Source organism: Ambystoma mexicanum, chromosome 12 (genome assembly GCF_040938575.1).
Source record: "Ambystoma mexicanum isolate Mex_15411 chromosome 12, UKY_AmexF1_1, whole genome shotgun sequence".
In the NCBI taxonomy this organism is placed as follows: domain Eukaryota; kingdom Metazoa; phylum Chordata; class Amphibia; order Caudata; family Ambystomatidae; genus Ambystoma; species Ambystoma mexicanum.
The window spans coordinates 4,134,648-4,156,629 of NC_090936.1; the positions used below are offsets into that span (position 1 = coordinate 4,134,648).

The 21,982-nt window shown below is 46.9% G+C and overlaps 1 protein-coding gene across 1 annotated transcript in view; it reads left to right on the forward strand.

Moving 5' to 3' along the window:
• Positions 1-21,982, forward strand: part of CAMK1D (calcium/calmodulin dependent protein kinase ID) — a 1,232,225-nt gene that overhangs the window by 913,131 nt on the left and 297,112 nt on the right. The window contains exon 5 of the mRNA XM_069627792.1: positions 7,153-7,279. Within this exon, the coding sequence (XP_069483893.1) occupies positions 7,153-7,279 (127 nt within the window). The remainder of the gene's footprint in view (positions 1-7,152; positions 7,280-21,982) is intronic.

The window sequence follows — 21,982 nt, forward strand, 5'->3', positions numbered from 1 at the left end:
ACACTTCCCTCGAACTCCCAAGACTCAACATGTGATCCCTGCATCCTTGCCTATCCAACAGGTAGGGATCTAAACATTCAGGCTTTGCCCCCCCTTCACTTCTCTTCTCACAAAACCTTATGCAAACACTTCCCTTCTGTTTTTCTTTAACCTATATTAGATCGGACCGCATCACCAGCCACCAGAGACTCTCCATAACACTCCTTGGGATTCTCCCACAGGTACATCTCACTCATTCAACCTTGAGTAACCATAAGACGAAGGGTGCTACAGATAGTTAATTCTACCTATTCTATTCCCACAGAAGAGTCTCACCCAAGCCAATTCATTGTGATTCCATCTGGTTAAACTTCCTACTCCAGTCGTGAGGGAGCTACGCGAACCACCTACAGGACAACATCCGCACCAGGTTTTTGTCCCTCTAAGAGGGTTTCCCGGAGAACCCCTTTCTGGTACCTGTGTTGGAAGGTTGGGGAAGGGGTCTCTGGTAAACTTTCACTCCTTCAGGAGATACTGAAGACAAGGTAGGACTGTTCCATTGTTGCCTGCAAAGTGCTTCTGAATTGTATCGCCAGTCGTTACAGCCAGAGCTATCCGTGGTCTTCCTCAGCCGAACATTTCAGTGGTCTTCCTTAGCTGGATCCGTCAGTGGGTTCTCTCTGATGGACCTATCAGTGGTCTTCCTCAGCTGGACATATCAGTGGTCTTCTTCAGCTGGGCATATCAGTGATCTTCCTTAGCTGGACCTATCAGTGAACTTCCTCAGCCGAGGCTATCAGTGTTCTTCCTCAACTGAACTTATCCGTGGCCTTCCTCAGCTGGACCTATCAGTGATCTTCCTCCATTGAACTTATCTGTGGCCTTCCTCAGCTGGACCTATCAGTGATCTTCCTCAGCTGGACCTATCAGTGATCTCCCTCCGTTGAACTTATCTGTGGCCTTCCTCAGCTGGACCTATCAGTGATCTTCCTCAGATGGACCTATCAGTGATCTTCCTCCGTTGAACTTATCTGTGGCCTTCCTCAGCTGGACCTATCAGTGATCTTCCTCAGCTGGACCTATCAGTGATCTTCCTCTGTTGAACTTATCTGTGGCCTTCCTCAGCTGGACCTATCAATGATCTTCCTCAGCTGGACATATCAGTGGTCTTCTGCAGCTGGACATATCAGTGATCTTCCTCAGCTGGATCTATCAATGAACTTCCTCAGCCGTGGTTATCAGTGGTCTACCTCAGCTGGACCTATCAGTGGTGTTCTTTAACTGGACCTATCAGTGGTCTTCCTCAGCTAAACATATCCGTGGCCTTCCTCAGCTGGACCTATCAGTGGTCTTCCTCAGCTGAACTTATCTGTGGTCTTCCTCAGCTGGACCTATCCATGGTCTTCCTCAGCTGGGCCTATTAGTGCCGTTCCTCAGCAGAACTTATCAGTAATCTTCCTCAGGTGGACCTCCCAGTGGCTTCTGATCTGTTATGTTGTTAGTTGCGCAAACAACAAGAAAGCTGATTGTCTTCAGCTGTGTTGAGCTGGCTGGGATGTTTTGATGGGCCTTCGCTTTGGTTTATTTGCACTCTTTTTCTGCTTATGTCTAATGTCCAGCACTGCTGCTCTACATATCTATCAAGCAGCCCCAGTCAGGTACCTTGGGGCAGCCCGCTTGTCCTGACAAGACCCCTCAATAAGCAAAGAAAATGTTGTCAATAGGAGCACGCCTATTTACCTGTCAATGCGTGAAGTAATTTCAAGAACACTTTTAATTATTCCGGGTGCTGGGGAGGAATACACGCCCTGACACTGGAGCCTGTGCAAAACATGAACTAAGAAAAAGTGTCTACATTTAAAGACACTCCCGTCCCCTGCACACTTTTAAAGCTGAAAAAAATCAGTCACTATACTGTTTACATTTTCACAAATATATATTTAAGTAACATAATGGAACACAATTTACAGCATAAATTGCTTTGACTTAACAATTGACATTTGCTACCAAGAAAAAGGGAACATTCCCCTGTTTGACATGTAGTCATTGCAACAATGTGGTAAAAGGAGAATACATCTTACACCCGCAGACTGGGAGAAAAATTAAACTCCAAGATTTTGCCACTTGTAGGACTACAGGAGTTGTCTACAGTATCAAGTGCCCGTGTGGCCTGATGTATGTTGGCCAGCCAGCCAGATCGGCCCGTGAAAGGTGGACCGAACATAAATCAAATATTTGCTGCAAGAATGAGAAATCCCCAGTGGCCAGACACTTCACCAGAGCCAGGCACACTATTCACAGTTAAGATTCAATATACTGGAAGTAGTCAAGAAACCGTCCAGAGGTGGCGATTTTATGAGGACCCTTGCACAGAGAGAGATGTTTTGGATGTGTGTCATCTTGGTACTTCAGTATATAGACATCGGTCTTTACCTTAAGGGTTGATTTGGTTTTTCTGGAATATAGGTTATATTATATGTTCAAGACACCCCTCTGTGATGTACATACTGGGTTCCAATGCTCTGCCTGACGTTCAACTGCGGTTCTTTTGAATTGCACGTTTTTCTCTAGAGAATTGGGTAAGCATTGGGTCTTCATTGTATTTTCCTTTATCAGAGTAGAAGATACTATTTAATATAAGTCATGTCTGATTTGGCAGGGGACAGCCTTGGACTTGACCTGTTTAAGCAGTGGATGCCTTTTGGGGATCCGTATGGACTCGGTTCACTGTGCAGACTCTGCACCGGTTTATGTGAAATGCACATTTTTCTACACCATGTTGGAATCATTCTAATTAGAAGGTACATTTGAGGAAGTTTATCCTTATTTATTTCACTTTTATTTTTATTTTTTGGAGTCACACCAGTTGGAAGCTGTGATGCACTAGTAACGACAACAAATTTAGTGATTTTTAGTGAATCCTTGTTTTCTTTAAATTTGAAGATGGCGTTTGTTATGATTCGTTTAATAATTTGGAGTATCCATTAGATTACTAGGTGACTGATGACCTTGTGTATATATGTATTTGCAAATCTTGTTTGCTCCTGAAGAAGGGGTGTTTCCCCGAAACGCGCAGAGCTTGAAATCGCATTCCAACTTAAGAAGAAGTTTCACCTTCTTTTTGTTTTGGTATTTTATGATGGCCATCTGTGAAGCCTAATACTATCTATTTACATTCAATTGTTAAGTCAAAGCAATGTATGCTGTAAATTGTGTTCCATTATGTTACTTAATTATATATTTGTGAAAATTTAAACAGTATATTGACTGATTTTTATCAACTTTAAAGGTGTACAGGGACGTAAAACCCCTCAATACGTTGCATGCAAGTAATTGCACGCTTCCTTTCACGGCTGAAGAAATGAAGCTATATTTGACACTAACTGGCCACTCCCTCCCTGGCCCCACCCTCATAGGTCTTCCCCAGCTCCCGTCCTTCCAATCAGACCCTCCCAATCAACTGTCAAAATGCAGGTGGCGCACTGCTACCTGATGAAATCTGCAAGCGTAGTGGAACAATCGACATTCAAAATTGACTACAATAGTCAATTTTGCTTGGGGGGTGTCCAAAGTGCCGGTTACATGGGCGTCCTAGCATGTTGGCAGGTGCGGTGCAACCAGTACTTTTGCAGTGTAAGGAGCAGGCAGCCCTCATGGCTGCACCGCCTGCTTCGGCCCCGGAATAGGAATTTGCGCCATACTCTAAATCAGGTCTTTAGTGGAAGTCAGATCGTATCCCCTCTAGCGTCGTTGCTCTGCACTGGACTATGGATGTCATGATTGGTTGAACACCTACAATTATTTTCTCCCCCCTTACCCCCCCCCCCCCCCCAGGCATCTTACTTTCATTAAAACCCTTTCTGCTGCTGGTGGCGTTTGCCTTGCCAGGACTAATCCCGTCTGCTGCTGAATATGCCATGCAGGAAGTAAACGTTCTAAATAGAAGGGACTACCACCCTTTCTGACAGCTCCCCACCCTCTAAGAACGTGGTGCACAGCATACAGCCCCTCAGGGCAAGTCAGCCCGGGACCTCATTTGGTGTCGCCAGGGGTCGCACCTGCTACTCCTGGGGGCTCCCTTGCTTCCCCTGTGTTCTCCGTTGCTACCCCTAAAACTCACTTTTTTTTTTTTTCACAAATTAAAGCTCCTGGGCTGCTGCCAATGCCATGCGACTCTTTGTTTGTAGAGTGGCTGGCTTTCTTGTTAATGCTTCTTAAAAAAACAGGGTGTTCCACAAGTATAACACTTTGAGCAGTGACCCTAAATAAGAAAGAACAGGAATAACAAATAATTGGTATTTTCTGGAATTCTATACAATAATTGCTAGACTCATTAAAGGTTTATCTCAGGCACGCACACTTCAGGGGGTGAGTCACTGATTTCGTGTATTCTTAACACCTCAAATTCACAATGCAGACAACAACCTCTAAAAAGCATTTAGAGTAGAATAAGCATCCCTTTTGGACTATGTGTTTTGCTTTTCACAAGTTGCAGTTTTAGCATGTTTTTTCTGCCGTTGTCTCTGTTACGATCATCACAAGACATTCCATCTCGGTGTCCTCGGTCACTTGACAAAATCCTTGTGCCTAAAAGCTTGTGTACAGTGTAAACATGTTTAACCACAGCACAGCGAGGTCCTTGATTTCATTGTGCGACTATTAATGCTTGTTGTAATGTGTCTATCTTTCCCATCTCAATGGAATGCTATTCAGGATGTTTGAGTGTATGTATGAGGTAATGAGTGCCCAGAGTACGGTATGCCGTGTGAGTGCGCTGCTTTCCCAGCGCTACTCTAAATTCTTTAATACACAGTTATGAACCATCCCAATGGTATGTATTTTGCCCACCTCTGAAGCCTGTAAAGTAGATCCACGCAGGCTTGACATGTGGCCAACTTTGCACCAGGCCTGCAGATGAACTGGCCTGCTGTTAAATCTCAGTTACTAGTTTAACAGTATCCACTACAGAGTGTAATTTGCTTTCCGACTTGCTCATTTTACTGTAGCGGGTAAGATAGCTATAGCCGGTAAGATAGCTTAGGGGGTTGAGTGCTTGCTGCTGTGGAGAGTGTGCGATCTGCAGGTTGCAGGTTGCAGGTTCGAATCCTGGCAAAGCAAACAGTCATTCATCCTTCTGAGGTTGATAAATGAGTACCAGCACAGGTTGGCTGATATTGTATGTATATTTGTGCTATATAAAGCGCTTAAGCCTAAGCGCTATATATTAACACATCATTATCATTTGGCCATGGACGTCTGCTTGCATTCACAGTAATTTGGTAATATGGGGCTATACATCCGGATCTTAATGATATATATGGTGATCCATTCTTGTATGAAATGTAGATCACATTATAGTGATATCGTAAGCATATTTTTCGTAGTGTACTTAGGGACAATGATTTGTGATGCCACTTCCTGTTTTGTCAAGGGGTAAAAGAGGTGAAAGGTCATGTTCCATCACTTCCCGTGATGTCACTTCGGGGTGGCATCAAATGACATCACTTCCTGTGATGTCATCAGATGTCAAGGGTCATGTGATGTCACGTCCGCCATCCTTGGCATTTTGGTGAAATGACGTCCATGATAGACACCTGAGTTTAATGAGGAATTGGTGTCTATTCTAAAGTCAGTTTTTGTCTTGGCATCCTAGCACCTATTTAAGACATGATTTCAGTCTGATAATACAAATAAATGAAAGTTACAATGATTGTATCACACAGACACAGTTCACAGTTTAAAAACAGAATACATACACATTGCCCTTCAAATTCCATGTTTTACGAGTTTTTTTACTCAAATGTGCACATTAAAAGCCTGTACCATCTGCTCGCCCGCATAGACAGCCCGGCCCACTGCAAGAGACGTGCTAAATTCGGCCCTCCCTCCAGAGAAAACAGTTGTGCCCCCCTGCATGCCTTCTCCAGCCTCATCAAACCACCCCATTCTTTACCCCTTGCATACTTGCCAACCCTACCGATTTAGGCGGTAGGATACCGCTTTTTAAGCAGTCCTACCGCCTACCGATTTTTTTACACCAAATACCGATTTTTTGGGTAAAAAAAAAAATTTTTTTTTTTTTTTTTTTTACATTTTTTTTTTTTTTTTGCCCACGCCAGCTCGGGGGAGTCTTTCAAGGGCTCCCCCCAGCTGGCGTACCGGGAGAATGCCCGGCATGCAGGCTTTTAATGTCAAAGGCACCCACGGCGGTGGGCTAAAAGCGCCCCTCCGCCGCAGGTGCCTTTGGCAAAAGGCGCCATTAGCCCCCCACCACGCCAACTCGGGGTAGTCTTTCAAGGACTTCCCTGAGCTTGCGTAGCGGGAGAAGGCGCGGCATGCAGGCTGTTAATGTCAAAGGCACCCACGGCGGTGGGCTAAAAGCGCCCCTCCGCCGCGGGTGCCTTTGGCAAAAGGCGCCATTAGCCCCCCACCACGCCAACTCGGGGGAGTCTTTCAAGGACTTCCCTGAGCTGGCGTAGCGGGAGAAGGCGCAGCATGCAGGCCTTTGATGTAAAAAGCGCCCACGGCGGTGGGCTAAGGGCGCCCCTCCGCCGCGAGTGCCTTTCACAAAAGGCGCCATTAGCCCCCCACCACGTCAACGCTGGTGAGTCTTTCAAGGGCTCCCCGAGCTGGCGTGATGGCAGAAGGCGTGGCAGGCGCCTCATTGTCATTGAATGCACCCGCGGCGGCGGGCTCATTCAATGACAATGGGCCGCTGACGCGCCCTATTCCTATCATTACCTCCTCGCCTGAATATTTTTGAAACTTTAAGATTCCTACAGATTTTTGGTCACAGAATGTTGGCATGTATGCCCTTGGACCCTCCTACTCCCTTACTCCGGTCTCCATCAGTGTTCCTTGGGACAAGAGGCAAGCTATTGAAATCTAGTAAATAGGAAGGCATGCTGCCACGAATCCGTGGGACCAAACTGATCTGCATTGAGCACTTCCCCGCCCCCCATCTTCAACACTTCCGAGGGAGATTTAGCTAAACACTGAAAGTGTTCCGGGATTGTGGCAAATTGCTCCAGTTCAACAATGACCCCGTCTCGGTTATCAGAACATAGCATGTTCCTTCCTTCGTCTGTTTCCAATAAACTGTGTATTGCCGAGTCTTCCGTTTCGTGTCCACAGTGCGCGCTGTAACAGATGTGTGTGTTGCTCTCTTTGCAGCCAGAAAACCTCTTGTATTACAGCCAAGATGAGGAATCCAAAATTATGATCAGTGACTTCGGATTGTCCAAGATGGAAGGCAAAGGCGACGTCATGTCCACCGCCTGCGGGACGCCGGGGTATGTTGGTGAGTACTTTCAGGAAAAGGTGAATAGGTTGGGTTAATGGCCTGTTCAGAGATTGCGTCACTTGTGCAGGCAATGCTTATCCTGGAATGCACTTACTGCAGCCGGGACGTGTGAGCACCTGCTTGTTGGCTTCTATTACTTTTCGGGGGATAGGTAGCGCCCTATTGTTCTCCGCCAGTCTGTCTTCTGCACGAGAAATAAGTGGCAGCCTCTCGACATGGGCCCCGATTGGGGGGGAGACAAATAACAATGTGCAGTAAACATGGAGATAGTTACTGCAAATTCTAGCGTACTCTTTGCCAAATGTTCACCATGTCTATCAATAAGGGTATATCGTCTGACGAACTTTCCAGTAATTAAGTGACCCCACATACTCCTACGTCCCGTCCCCTTGCCTACATATTTGTGAGACATTCCGTCTTTTGGGTCTGGACCGCGGCACTTTTTGAAGCATCAACGCATTTATTGTCCTTCTTTTATTTTTCTGCGGGGCCAGTTTATGCGCCTTTAGACTTGCCTTCCTTGACACCCTCCAGGCACATTGCCCTTCAGTCCTTTTCTCTGTGCGGTCGGGATCGCACTCATGTAGAGCGTACTTGTCCGGTATTGTGCTTACCGTAGCACGGAAGCTTATTCATGCACGCTCACAAATCCGGTTATAAAACAGCATCTTGCTGGTCTCCGTCACCTGTTTCCACCTGTCAAGCCACCTCACCCTAAATGTGACCTCAATGTGATGCTCATCGCTTCGTCACAAGCCTTTTGAACCTTTGGCAACGGAGGCGTTGAAACTCCTCACTTGGAAGGTGGCATTTCTGGTTGTCATTACATCAGCCAGAAAGAAAGGGGCGCTGTAGGCTGTTTCTACTGAGGAGTATTTTCTGGCTTTCCTTAAAGACATGGTGGTGCTCCGGACACACCCTTACTTTCTTCCGAAGATTGTATCGGATTTTCACTTAAATCAGTCTATTTCCTTGCCTGTCTTTTTTCCGGACCTGGTGTCACACGCTGAGTGGCTCCTTCACAACCTGGACGTTAGAAGGGCTCTCAAGTTTTATTTAGAAAGAACAAAAGACTTCAGAACCTCTCATCTGCTTGTTACCTTTGGGAATCCCAAAGGAGTGCGAGCCTCTAAAGCTTCCATTTATTGTCTTATTTATTTTACTGCTATCCCATGTACTGCACTTCCCCATCCCCCCTCCCATCGCACTTTCTCCCACTCCCCTGCACTTGCGTGATCTGAATGTCCCCTGCCCTAATAGGATTGCTGTCTCTGTCTTCCCTCTGTTTCCCCACCCTTGCCTCGTCGCACCTTGAAACACTTGTGTATAGGCGCCTTATAAATGCCATATCATATCATTTCCCACTGGATAACCTACTGCATTTCAGAAACACACTCATTTCAGGAACTTCAAGCCCCCAAAGGCATCCATGCGCACTTGGTTCGGGGCAAAGCTGCGGCTGTAGCTTTTCAAAAATATATTCCTTGTATGAAGAGCCAGGAATAAAATGCGGACTTGAGGACTCATTGTTTTGGTTATAAACTTTTATTAAATGAAAAGAGGGTTGGAAAATGCCTCATTATCCCTAATCTAGGTGGCGTTTCCCCACCATAACTGAAACTAATGGGCCTGTCCTTGGTCTCGATGTCCCAAGTAAGAATATGTCCCGTGTCTGAAATCCTATTCCGGCCCTCACACTCTAAAACTAACTCTAAAGTGCAAAGGATATTGTCCGTCGCTCTCAAAGTGTGCAAATGTTCCAATCCAACACAGCGGCATAAATTGTCATGATCTCTGCTTCCAAAAGGTCAGGGTTTTCCCAACTCCCTTGGAAGCAGATCCATAACCCAGGTTCCGAGTGCCAACCAGTCCCAATTGGGACCTTTTGGACCCAGTCCTGGCGCCAGTGGCACCAGGCTCATAAATATGCCCAGTCCCAGCGCTGGAAGCGCCGGGCTCATAATGCTTGGGTGGACTTACCTTCAGCAGACCATGCTGCTTACTTGCCTGCCAGTTGAGCCTCTGATCCTCTTCTGTTTGGAACTACTTTTCCTGTTGGGTGGGGCTGGAGCCACTCCCTAGATTCAGAACACTGGAACTCTTCTGGAAGGCAGGAACTCTTTTCTTACCAGGAACTCTTTTCTTACTTAGGCGTGGCTGTGGAAGGAGACACCTAAGCACTACAGGAGGCTATTTAAACCACACCCGGTGGATGAATCTTGCTTTGCGTTATTCTGCAACCTCTGCAGCAGAACGCTCATCGTGTCTTCTGCATCCGGTCCAGGGCCTAAGGGAAAAGGCTTACCATCCTGAATCCAGTCTTCAGCAACACCTATAAAGACAAGAAAGAACAGGTTAGCATTCCAGCATCTGAAAGGCAAAGGCTTACCATCCTGAATCCAGTCTTCAGCAACACCTATAAAGACAAGAAAGAACAGGTTAGCATTCCGGCATCTGGAAGGCAAAGGCTTACCTACTCTTCGTGCGCTCCGGAGGTCTTCACACTGCATTCCGGCATCTGAAAGACAAAACAAGGTGCGTTTAAAGACATTGGGGAACTTTAATACTCACGTGCCATTACTCCTTTCCACATCTAATCCAGTGGGTATTCCGGCACCCTGCAGCCGCTCCGAACTCGTACCTGCAAAATAAAAAGACAGTTAGAGCGCATAGTGAAGCAGGCAACAAGCGCTTACTTACGTGCTTCCAGGCACTTCTATTCATCACACGGGCTCCATCTTCAACTCACTTCAGCCCGTCATCCGCCATCGCCGGAACCCTGCAAAACAAGAGACATCATTACTAAAGACTTTAAAGACATTTGAATGACTCGAAACTTACCGTTCGTGCAGTAAACGACGGACAGCAGTCCTCTGAAGTCAAGAGGCCTGCGCTACCTATCCAGTGAAGAAACTGGTTACAGCACCCTGCCCCGAGGCAGATGGAGAGCTCGGCATTCACTTACCTAAGGTGAGAGCGTTAACCTTTGGGGGTCTACAGGAGAGGAGAAGAGGAAAGAGATAGGGACACCCCAATAACCCCAGTTCATTAACCCCATATTTTCTATCTGCAGACATCTTACTCTACACGTCAGGCATACAGTGCACAGAGGTCCAGCCCAAAGAGCCAACCGGGTGCTACACATCACCTTTGAAGATACGGTAGTCGCCCAGTCAAGACCGGCGCCTCTGCGAGAATCAGGTGAGCGTTACAGAACGCAAAGCCTACCGCAAAACTCTCGCCAAGGCGCTATGGAAACCTCGGATACTGACCCCCTAGCCCGGTTACTTGGGGAACTAAGGGCAGAAGTGCATGCAGCTCGTCAGGAAACGAATGCTCTAAGAAGGGAACTAATTATTTCCAAGGAGAGAACAGACAATCTTGCTAGACAAGTGCTACAGTCACAAGCCGGACAGACCCCGTTACCCGCATCAGGGGCAAATCTTCCTTCAACATCCTCTATGAATCCAGTGCAGATCAACCTACCTGGGAATGTACCTCTGGCTCCGCCCGAACGATTTTCTGGTGACCCAAAGAGGTTTGCAGTATTTATCAATCAGTGCCGGTTGCACTTCTTATGCCGGCCAGCAGCCTTTCCAACTGATCAAGCAAAAGTAGCTTTTGTACTTTCGTACCTTAGTGGCAATGCGGCAGACTGGTCGATCCCTCTAGTTAATCAAGATGATCCGGTTCTCCATGATTTTCAAGCCTTTCAGCTTAGTATGGAAAAACTGTTCGCAAGACATTCACAGGGGCAGGCCTTGGACAATGAGCTTCTTTCGTTGCGACAAGGTAATCAAGACCTTTTGGCTTATATTGCATCTTTCAATAGACTAATAGTGGAAACTCAATGGCCTGAGGACAAAAGGATTACGCTGTTTTATAGAGGTCTACGTGGAGAGCTCAAAGACGTTTTAGCCCAAGTAGTGAATCCCCCACAAGACTGTTCGGATTATATAGACTTGGTCGTTCAAATAGATCACAGGCTGCAGAACAGGAAGGCCGATCATTCCAAGTTTGATGCTCGAGTATTTTCCAAACCGCCAACTCCTTCCAAAGGAGTAGACTCCGGGGAACCCATGCAAATAGGGGGTCTGAAAGGTCCTCTAACACAAAGGGAGCGGGAAAGGAGGAAACAGTTGCAATTATGCCTATATTGCGGAAACTCAGGGCACTTTCTTCGAGACTGTCCGGTGAAACCTGCCAAGAAGGCAGTAGGAGCTGCAGTTACCAAAGTTACAAACTCTGAGCAGGGAAACGACTCGCCCGACAAGAATAGAGGTCCTCTTGCCGAGCGTGAAAACCAGTTCCGTGACCTCGCATTTCGTGATACCTATGGTCCTCATTAGCCCTGATAATCCGGATCGATTACATGCAATTGAAGCTTACGTCGACAGCGGTGCCATCGGCAATTATGTGGATCATGAAATGGTTTTGAGGATGAATCTAACTCTTTGTCCCAAGGCTGTAAAGGACGTCATTACTACGGTGGATGGTACGGAGATAGCCTCTGGGCCAGTAACGCATACCACTCAAGAGGTGACGCTAGTAAGTCAAGATGGACACCATGAGAAGATCGTGTTCGATGTGATCAAGGCCCCTCAGTTTCAGATTATTCTAGGAATACCTTGGTTAGAGAAACACAATCCTCTGATCGATTGGCGAGCAAGAACGGTCCAGTTTCCAGAATGTGTCTCTACTTGTCACCCTCCACCTGGTGTTGCACTGGCCGCAATTTCTTCAGAGACTCCCCAGTTACCTCCCGAATACCTAGAATACCAAGATGTTTTCCGGAAGGATCAGGCTAACTCTCTACCTCCTCATAGGTCTTATGACTGCCAGATAGACCTGATACCTGGATCTACTCCTCCTTGTAGTAGAATTTATGCCCTCACCGAGCCTGAGAACCTTCACCTTCGACAATACCTGGATCAATACCTGGCAAATGGGTTTATTCGTCCTTCCAAGTCCCCTGCTTCTTCAGCTTTGTTCTTCGTTCCAAAAAAGGAAGGAGACCTTAGAACTTGTATCGATTATCGCTCCCTGAACCAGATCACCGTTAAGAATAGATATCCGTTACCTTTGATCCCTGAACTCCTGGACCAAGTCAGAAAAGCATGCATATATACAAAGCTGGATCTTAGAGGAGCTTACCACTTGGTACGAGTAAAAGAGGGCGATGAATGGAAGACGGCCTTCCGCACCAAGTATGGGCTATTTGAATATCAGGTCATGCCCTTCGGACTTTGTAATGCCCCGGCCGCCTTTCAGTATTTTATGAACGATGTCCTCAGAGAGCTCATAGATGTATGTGTTGTTGTTTACATTGACGACATCCTCGTTTATTCTTCATCGGAATCTGAACATCGGAAACACGTGAAAATGGTCCTCGAAAGATTGCGTCAACACAAACTTTTCGCTAAGTTGGAAAAATGTGTTTTCAACGTGACTGAAGTTGAATTCTTGGGATTCATATTATCACCTGGCGGAGTGCGTATGGATTCAAAGAAGGTCGATGCAGTTCTCAAATGGCCATCACCATCCTCCGTAAAAGGTGTGCAAAGCATGTTAGGCTTCGCTAACTTTTACCGCAGGTTTATCCCCGAATTCTCTCGAATAGTCCAGCCCATCACTGCCTTGTTAAAGAAAAACAAACGTTTTGAATGGTCTACCGAGGCGGAACAAGCTTTCCAGGATTTGAAGACTAAATTTATCTCTGCACCAATCTTAAAACACCCTCGCCCCGAACTCCCCTACATCGTGGAAACTGATGCTTCAAGCCTTGCCATGGGGGCAGTTCTATCACAAAAGGACCCGGTAACCAATCAGTTGCATCCCGTGGCATTTTGGTCCCGCAAATTCTCGCCTCCTGAAATCAATTACACGATTACTGACAAGGAACTTCTGGCTATCAAGTCTGCCTTTAAGGCTTGGCGGCATTATCTGCTGGGGGCCCGACACACCGTTACTGTGATTACGGATCACCGAAACCTGCAATATTTGAAGACCGCAAAAGCCCAATCCTCTAGACAACTCCGTTGGGCATTATTCTTTGCCGAGTTTGACTTCATAATTACCTATCGACCTGGTACAAAGAACGGTAAAGCCGATGCCCTTTCTCGGATGGGAGTGGAAGAACACTTGGTCAACCCTAAACCTGTACCAATCATTCCCGAACAAAGAATTCTGGGTGTAATCGCCACAGAATCCATAGAGGAAGTTAAGGATAAAGCCAGGCAACTTGTAACTCCAGCAGACATACAGAATTGGCATCTGCAGGGAAAGGACTTTGCAGTAAAGGACAACTTATTGTATTTCCAAGAACGATTATACCTACCCAGCACAGATTTACAGAAAAAAGTAATCTCTTGTTATCACGACTCTTTAATGGAAGGTCATCCCGGTATAGCCAAGACCTCAGAAAAGATCAAGCGCTACTTCTGGTGGCCGTCTTGGAAAAAAGATATCAGAGACTTTATAATGTCCTGTGGAGTATGCGCCCAAAACAAGAGTCAAAAGGAAAGACCAGCAGGCCTCTTACGCCCTATTGACATCCCACCTCGCCCTTGGCATACGCTTTCTATGGACTTCATCACCGATCTACCTCCATGCTCCGGATACAATACGATTCTAGTAATCGTGGACTTATTCTCCAAGATGGCGCATTTCATTCCGCTCAAAGGCTTGCCAACAGCAGCAACTCTGGCCCGAGAATTTCTCGAAAACATTGTCCGACTGCACGGTTTTCCTTCGGTTCTAATTTCGGATCGAGGTAGTCAATTTATTTCTCATTTTTGGCGAAGTTGCTGTCGGTCGGCTCAAATTGATGTGAGACTATCGACCAGTCACCACCCTCAGACCGACGGACAAACCGAGAGGACCAATCAAGCTCTGGAACAGTATTTACGCTGCATGCTGCAACAAACTGAAAAAACTTGGAAAGATATCCTTTGGATAGCCGAGTATGCCTACAATAACTCTGTCCATTCGGGAACTGGGAAAACCCCGTTTTTTCTTTTGTACGGCAGTCACCCTCGAACCTCGGAGTTGGATCCCCTCCAAGATCTTGAAACACCAGCAGTAGACTACCTGCATTCTACAATCACCCAAGCCTTTAAGGAAGCTTTTTCTCACCTTCAAAGGGCTAAAGAACAATACAAGAAAGGAGCAGATCAACATCGGAAGGAAGCCCCTCACTATCAAGTAGGGGATCAAGTCTGGTTATCCACCAAATATCTATCTCTAAAAGGGCCACGCACATTCAACCCAAGATACCTTGGTCCCTATTCCATCACTACCATAGTAAACCCAGTAGCGGTCAAGTTGGACTTGCCCCCGCACATGAAGATACATCCGGTCTTCCACGTCTCTCTATTAAAACCCGTGCAACCTCAAACCCGACTAACCAAATCTCCAAAACCTATCCTAGTGGATGGAGAACTCGAGTTTGAAGTCAAAAGCATTCTGGACTCCAAGATCTCCAAATCTAAACTATTCTACCTAATTGACTGGAAAGGCTACGGCCCCCAAGAGAGATCCTGGGAACCTGCTGAATATGTCCACGCTCCTCGCCTAATCAAAAGATTTCACCGAACATTTCCTGACAAGCCAAAACCCCCGGAGAAGCCCGGTTTGGGAGGGGCCTTGAGGGGGGGTACTGTCATGATCTCTGCTTCCAAAAGGTCAGGGTTTTCCCAACTCCCTTGGAAGCAGATCCATAACCCAGGTTCCGAGTGCCAACCAGTCCCAATTGGGACCTTTTGGACCCAGTCCTGGCGCCAGTGGCACCAGGCTCATAAATATGCCCAGTCCCAGCGCTGGAAGCGCCGGGCTCATAATGCTTGGGTGGACTTACCTTCAGCAGACCATGCTGCTTACTTGCCTGCCAGTTGAGCCTCTGATCCTCTTCTGTTTGGAACTACTTTTCCTGTTGGGTGGGGCTGGAGCCACTCCCTAGATTCAGAACACTGGAACTCTTCTGGAAGGCAGGAACTCTTTTCTTACCAGGAACTCTTTTCTTACTTAGGCGTGGCTGTGGAAGGAGACACCTAAGCACTACAGGAGGCTATTTAAACCACACCCGGTGGATGAATCTTGCTTTGCGTTATTCTGCAACCTCTGCAGCAGAACGCTCATCGTGTCTTCTGCATCCGGTCCAGGGCCTAAGGGAAAAGGCTTACCATCCTGAATCCAGTCTTCAGCAACACCTATAAAGACAAGAAAGAACAGGTTAGCATTCCGGCATCTGAAAGGCAAAGGCTTACCATCCTGAATCCAGTCTTCAGCAACACCTATAAAGACAAGAAAGAACAGGTTAGCATTCCGGCATCTGAAAGGCAAAGGCTTACCTACTCTTCGTGCGCTCCGGAGGTCTTCACACTGCATTCCGGCATCTGAAAGACAAAACAAGGTGTGTTTAAAGACATTGGGGAACTTTAATACTCACGTGCCATTACTCCTTTCCACATCTAATCCAGTGGGTATTCCGGCACCCTGCAGCCGCTCCGAACTCGTACCTGCAAAATAAAAAGACAGTTAGAGCGCATAGTGAAGCAGGCAACAAGCGCTTACTTACGTGCTTCCAGGCGCTTCTATTCATCACACGGGCTCCATCGTCAACTCACTTCAGCCCGTCATCCGCCATCGCCGGAACCCTGAAAAACAAGAGACATCATTACTAAAGACTTTAAAGACATTTGAATGACTCGAAACTTACCGTTCGTGCAGTAGACGACGGACAGCAGTCCTCTGAAGTCAAGAGGCCTGCGCTACCTATCCAGTGAAGAAACTGGTTACAGCACCCTGCCCCGAGGCAGATGGAGAGCTCGGCATTCACTTACCTAAGGTGAGAGCGTTAACCTTTGGGGGTCTACAGGAGAGGAGAAGAGGAAAGAGATAGGGACACCCCAATAACCCCAGTTCATTAACCCCATATTTTCTATCTGCAGACATCTTACTCTACATGTCAGGCATACAGTGCACAGAGGTCCAGCCCAAAGAGCCAACCGGGTGCTACACATCACCTTTGAAGATACGGTAGTCGCCCAGTCAAGACCGGCGCCTCTGCGAGAATCAGGTGAGCGTTACATAAATCCAGCCCAAAAGTTCCAAATGCACAATGTTCACAGATCCAGGGGCTGGCTCCCTGCCCCAGGTTTCTTTTACCAAAAAAGTTAAAACTGAGAATAATCAAGTTCTGTGCGGTTCAAAAGGATAACTCTCTCCTTCAGATACTGCAGTCCACTCCCAGGGAAAGGGCTCCTTTCCCCAGGTTTCTCTTCACAATCACAGCAGGCTACAATCCTAAGGGAATGAATCCTCCTTAGAATTCTCCTTTTATTGTATCACACATTGGTGCGGGTCCCAGACTTTCAAGTCACCTGGTATACTCACCTGCCAGGATCTTTTCCAGATCAACAACAGTTCATAATCTCAAGGGCATGATTCTTCCTTAAGATTCCCTTTATACAGCAGGTTATCATCACACATACTGGACTTTGCCTGGTGTACTCTCCTGCCAGGTCTTGGAAATCGTCTTTTTCAGTTCTTTTCCACTTTTTTCATATAGTTAATTTTGCCTGGTGTACTCTTCTGCCAGGTTTTGTATGCACTTCTTTTAAAACACTTTCTCTCCTGCCAGACTTGTGTGCAGATATTTTCCATAACGTGGATTGGTACTTCTCATCTGCTCATATTGCCAACAATGTATGTTTGGTACTTTTCATGTGTTCACTCAGCTTGTTTTACAAATATTTGGTAGACATTTCATCATGGCTCAACACACAAGGTCTTTATCGAATTTCCCTCCTTGGTCTCCCCCAAGTTCGTATTGAGGGCCCCAGACACCCGTCCTACTGTTTAGGGCCTTTGGTACACTGTCCAACACACAGCGCCTCAGTGTCCCAACCCTTTCCCTGGGCTCACTGGCATTCTGCTTATGGCTTCTTGGCATTCCCACACCAAGTTGGGTGTTTCTCTGGCTCCTTCAGTGCGATTACATAATCCCTGGTACACGCGCCCCAGCAGGAAGTGCACTGCTGAAAGTGGCCTGTTACTCCTGAGGACAGACTGAGCCTGGCTGCCTGCTTGGTTCGAATTTCCAGGACTTTGCTGCTTTTCCGAGCTCTGTGCCTATTGGACTACTGGTTTGTCTGATTGTCTAGAGAGATTTGGTAACACTGTAATGGATCGCCATTACAAACGTGTAACGGACCACTCTTGTCCTTCTGTTTCAGAGCTACGCCCCTTCAGTGCGATTACATAATCCCCGGGACACGCGCCCAAGCGCGAGCGCTCTAGCAGGAAGTTTCCTGCTGAAAGTGGCCTGTTACTTCTGTTAGCCCTGGGTCTGGGTGCCCGGAGTGTGTTTGTAATCATGGCCATCATAATCAAGGTACCATCTCCTTATGCGGTTAGAGCAATTTTTGTTGAGGATAATATTGGCGCAATGATACAAAGTGAGATATTTTGCTGTTGCTAAATTAGACCCGGTGCCAGTTCATATTATAAACACGTTGATCCGCATCTATTGAAAGTACGTCCCATACATCTGTTTTTATTATAGAGTAGGTGCAGAAGAATCTTATGACTCATTTTTTTATTGTTGCACTGAAACTCCCCGGTCAATTTTATACCTCAGGAACGGCGCAGAACGTGATTCATGATTCCAACTGTTATGAAACAAATTGAGATAAAATACAAATGCTCTTGATTCACTTGTACCCGCATGTTTTCCTGCCTTTTTGTCCTCTTTGTTAAAAAACATGTCACAGAGATGTGCAAGTGTAGAGTATGTGTATTCGAGATCTGAATCTATTGGCCCGGCAAGTTCAAAGTTACAAGGGGCCCGGATGTACGATGATATCCTATCCGCGCCCCTTGTATCTACTCCAGTAAAAAATACCATGCGTATGGCCTTAAACATGCCTCTACCTCCTTCACCCCCTGATCCCAGTGACTCACTTCTATTGGATTCGGAGGGGTTGACCCATTCTTCCATGCTTTCTAATATGTGACTCCTCCACCGCGGAAATGGGTAGGCCACTAGCTCTTGCCTGTTATCTACTCAAACAGGAAGTAGCTTCCTTCCCACAAGAGAAGTATCCTTTCTGGATACCCCGCCCACTTTTCACCCGGTGGATCCTTTACTTCTAGCACTATCGCAACACTTAGAAGAAGTCCCTAGCTAGGAAGACCAACAAGTCTGCTCCGCAGAATATACAGAGAGTATTGATATGTCTAAAGTGATTACACTAATATTGGAGGAATTAAAAAAGCACCACTCCATTGCCTCAGGATCCTTCCCCTCCCCTCTGAAGCACTCCCTTGTGCACCCTCTTCTCAAGAAACCCACAGCTGATCCTTCTTGTCCAGGTAACTATCGCCCAATTTCCATTACTCCCTTTCTGGGCAAACTCCTGTAAAAGTTGGCCATCTCTCAGCTTAACCTTCATTCCAATTCTGTTGGCTGTCCCCATGACCACCAGTCTGGCTTCAGAACTGCCAGAAGCACGGAAACTGCACTCCTGAACATCCATGAAGATCTGCTCTCCAACCTTGATGCTAACATTCCCTCTGTCCTCATCCTACTCGATCTCTCTTCTGCCTTGGACACAGTCAACCATACCATCCTGCTCAACCATCTCCGCATCTCCGTGAGAACCTGGGTATCACTGATCAGGCTCTGGCCTGGCTGACCTTTTACCTCTCTGCTCGACCCTCTTAGGTTCAACTGGGGTCCTTCCTACCCTCTATCTTCCTCTCTACCTGTGGTGTTCTCCAGGGGTCTGACCTCTCGACCTGGCTTTTCAACCAATACATGGCAACTTTCACCCACTACATTGCCATTTTCTGGTCAAATTTCCAGTGCTACGCTGACGACACTCAACTCATTTTCAGGCTACCCTCGGCCACCTCCTCTCTCATCTCTGATTGCCTAACTGCCATTCAAGATTGGTGTTCCGCCAATGATCTTTGTCTGAATGCCAGCAAGACAGAGATCCTCCTTGTTAGGCAGAAACCTATGCAGTTCCCTTAGGGAACACTGCAAAAGATTTAGGACTACAGGTGTTAGCAGTAAACCCACTTGGTAGCAGTCTGTACCACCCAGATTTACCTGGTAGCTGTGGCTGAGCAGTCAGACTTCTCTCAAGAAGAGTTGGGCAGTATGCAAAGTATACACAATAGGCACTCAGACACACCAATACAAGCAAACACTGACCACAGCTTTGGTATCAAAGTATATAATTATTTATTTAAAAACACACGGTTTGAAACACTCCAGCACTCTTGTTGTAAAATATTCTAAAGACAGTTTCTATTGTAATATATACACCCCTTTTTCCTTATAAGATAAGTCTTAGTAAAACACCACTTATTTTCATACAGAGGTGAGCGCTTGACTAGATAACACTCCAATAAGTGTGTGAAAAAGGGAGGGAAAAAGACATAATATGGAAAGGTACACCACTCTAGGATTCAGGAACACTGTTAGCAAGGCAGAAGAGCAAAAAGTCACTGGTGAGCCAAAGTCCAAAGGCTGGGCCCACTCTTAGAGGGAGCAGAGCACAAATGCGCCCAAGATCACACAGTTACACTAAGCTTAGAAAGTCTTGCAGAGAGTTCAAAAAGAGTTTAGAGAGGCTTAGGAAAGTTTAGCCAGGGTGTCCCAGGCTAACCCAGGTTCGAAAGCCGGGGGCTAAATCTACCCCATACAGTCGGTAGCAAGGGAAGTCAGGAGGGACACGGTACCTTAAGTGGGAAGGATCCTCCAGCAGTGACAGTTGTTCCTGGCAGTGGGTGCAAGTCACGTCGTCGTCCAGGGGAAGAGAAGATCTCGACTTGGAGGAAAGATGAAGGTCTTTGCACTGCCAGGGAAGAAACCAGCCGCAGAGTTTTCTGGTTAAAGGTGGTACCTTTTGTTCGCAGTCGTGGTAAAACGTGGTATCCCGATTGCCAGGGTGCTTGGCACAGGCAAGGCGGCCACGAGGTACGTCGGGAAGGCGAAAAGACGGTGAAACTGGTTATCCCCACCAGTCAAAGGAAGAAGACTCTCCGGCGGGAGATCTCCTCTGTCGTTGGGAAAAGTGGTGAGACGGTCCAGCAGGGCTCCACCGGTGGTGTCGTCGTGGCAGGTCGGCTCAGCTTCTCCCTCATCAGATTCTTAGGTCCTGTGGCGACTTCTGAAGTTCCAGTCCCCAAAGCCTTGCTTTTATGCAGAAAATACCCATTCACTCAGCTTAGCTGTCACTCAAACATGCTAAGTGGTGAGCCGGCCGGCTCACCACTTGGGCCAATCAGGACGGAGTGCGACTTGAGTTGCCTAGGCAACTCAGTCCAGGGTGCCTAAATCCCCCTCCACCCCTCCTAACTACCCCAGACAGAGTGGCACCACTTTAGAGGGCTTCTGTGGAGAAGCCCGCCAAAAAGTGGAACAAAGGGCTCAACTTGGGTTGGAGTCACAGAAGAGAACACAAACGCCATTTTAGAAGCAAGTTTTGGCAAAAAATACCAACTGGAGAATTAATATTAATTAAATAAACCGGCGGTATGTTCGAGGCTACCGTAAATAATTAAATAAAGATAGTAGCCTAAAACAATGGGAAATCCCATAGGAAAATATTTGCGGTTGAATATAAAAAGTAGTATCCACTGACACCAGCCAAAACTCGATCAGGGGGACGGGGACGTGCCCCCTCGACTAATAGACCCCGGGGCAATTGAATTGCCCCAGCCAGTACGTCCAGAATATGATGGCTTGTACTGGTTCTGTTCAGAATTTAAGACTATTAAAGTCAATGGTGACGTTACATGCCCTGGGAGACATTAGTTAGTCCCAGGGTATGGAGTCTATACTGGGGGGTCACTATGACACCCCTGTATTACTGCACTGAGGGTGCTGTGTAACACACATCACAAAAACACATGAAGCCCTATGGGGTAAAAGACCCCATAGCCCATTAAACACATCTAGATTCAAAGAAACACACTCAAATCATGCCCAAGATTGAGGGTAAAAGAGTCTCACTCTTGGCAGGAGAAAAAAATAATCCCCAAAAATCCAGCAAAGCTGCTGGGGGACTCACTAGGTTAGGAAATTCAGCCTAAACAGAGAATTCTCCCTAACACTCCTCATCGTCAACCCTTCTCCATCTCTTCCCCTCTCTCTCTGACCGGCCTCGCTTGGCCCTCCTCCTATCCCCACCTGTGAGGCTAAGAACCTCGGGGTCATCTTTGACTCCACCCTTTCCTTCTCCGCCCACATGTCTGAGGTCTCTAAAAAGTCAAACTTCCTATTGCACCTCCTCAGAGGCACTCTTCCTTTCCTCTCCTTCTGCCAGAAGCTCACTGTCTCCCAAACTCTGTGTTTCTCTAGGTTGGACTATTGTAACAGCCTCTATCTAAATGTACCTGCCTCTACTCTTCGCCCTCTGCAACTAATCCAGAACAGGACTGTGAGACTTGTCCTTGGCCTCAAGCCCTGGGATCCTATCTCTCCAGGGCTGAAATCTCTCCATTGGCTCCCAGTGGATGCAAGGATTAAATTTAAAACCCTCTGCATTGTCCACAAGGCTTTCTGGGGCCTGGGTCCAAAATACATTCAGCTATCCCTCCGCAAATACCTCCCTTCTCGAGCTCTTCGCTCTTCGCTCCTCTACCTCTAACCCCCTCAGGGTCAGTCGTTTCTCAAAGAAATGAGCC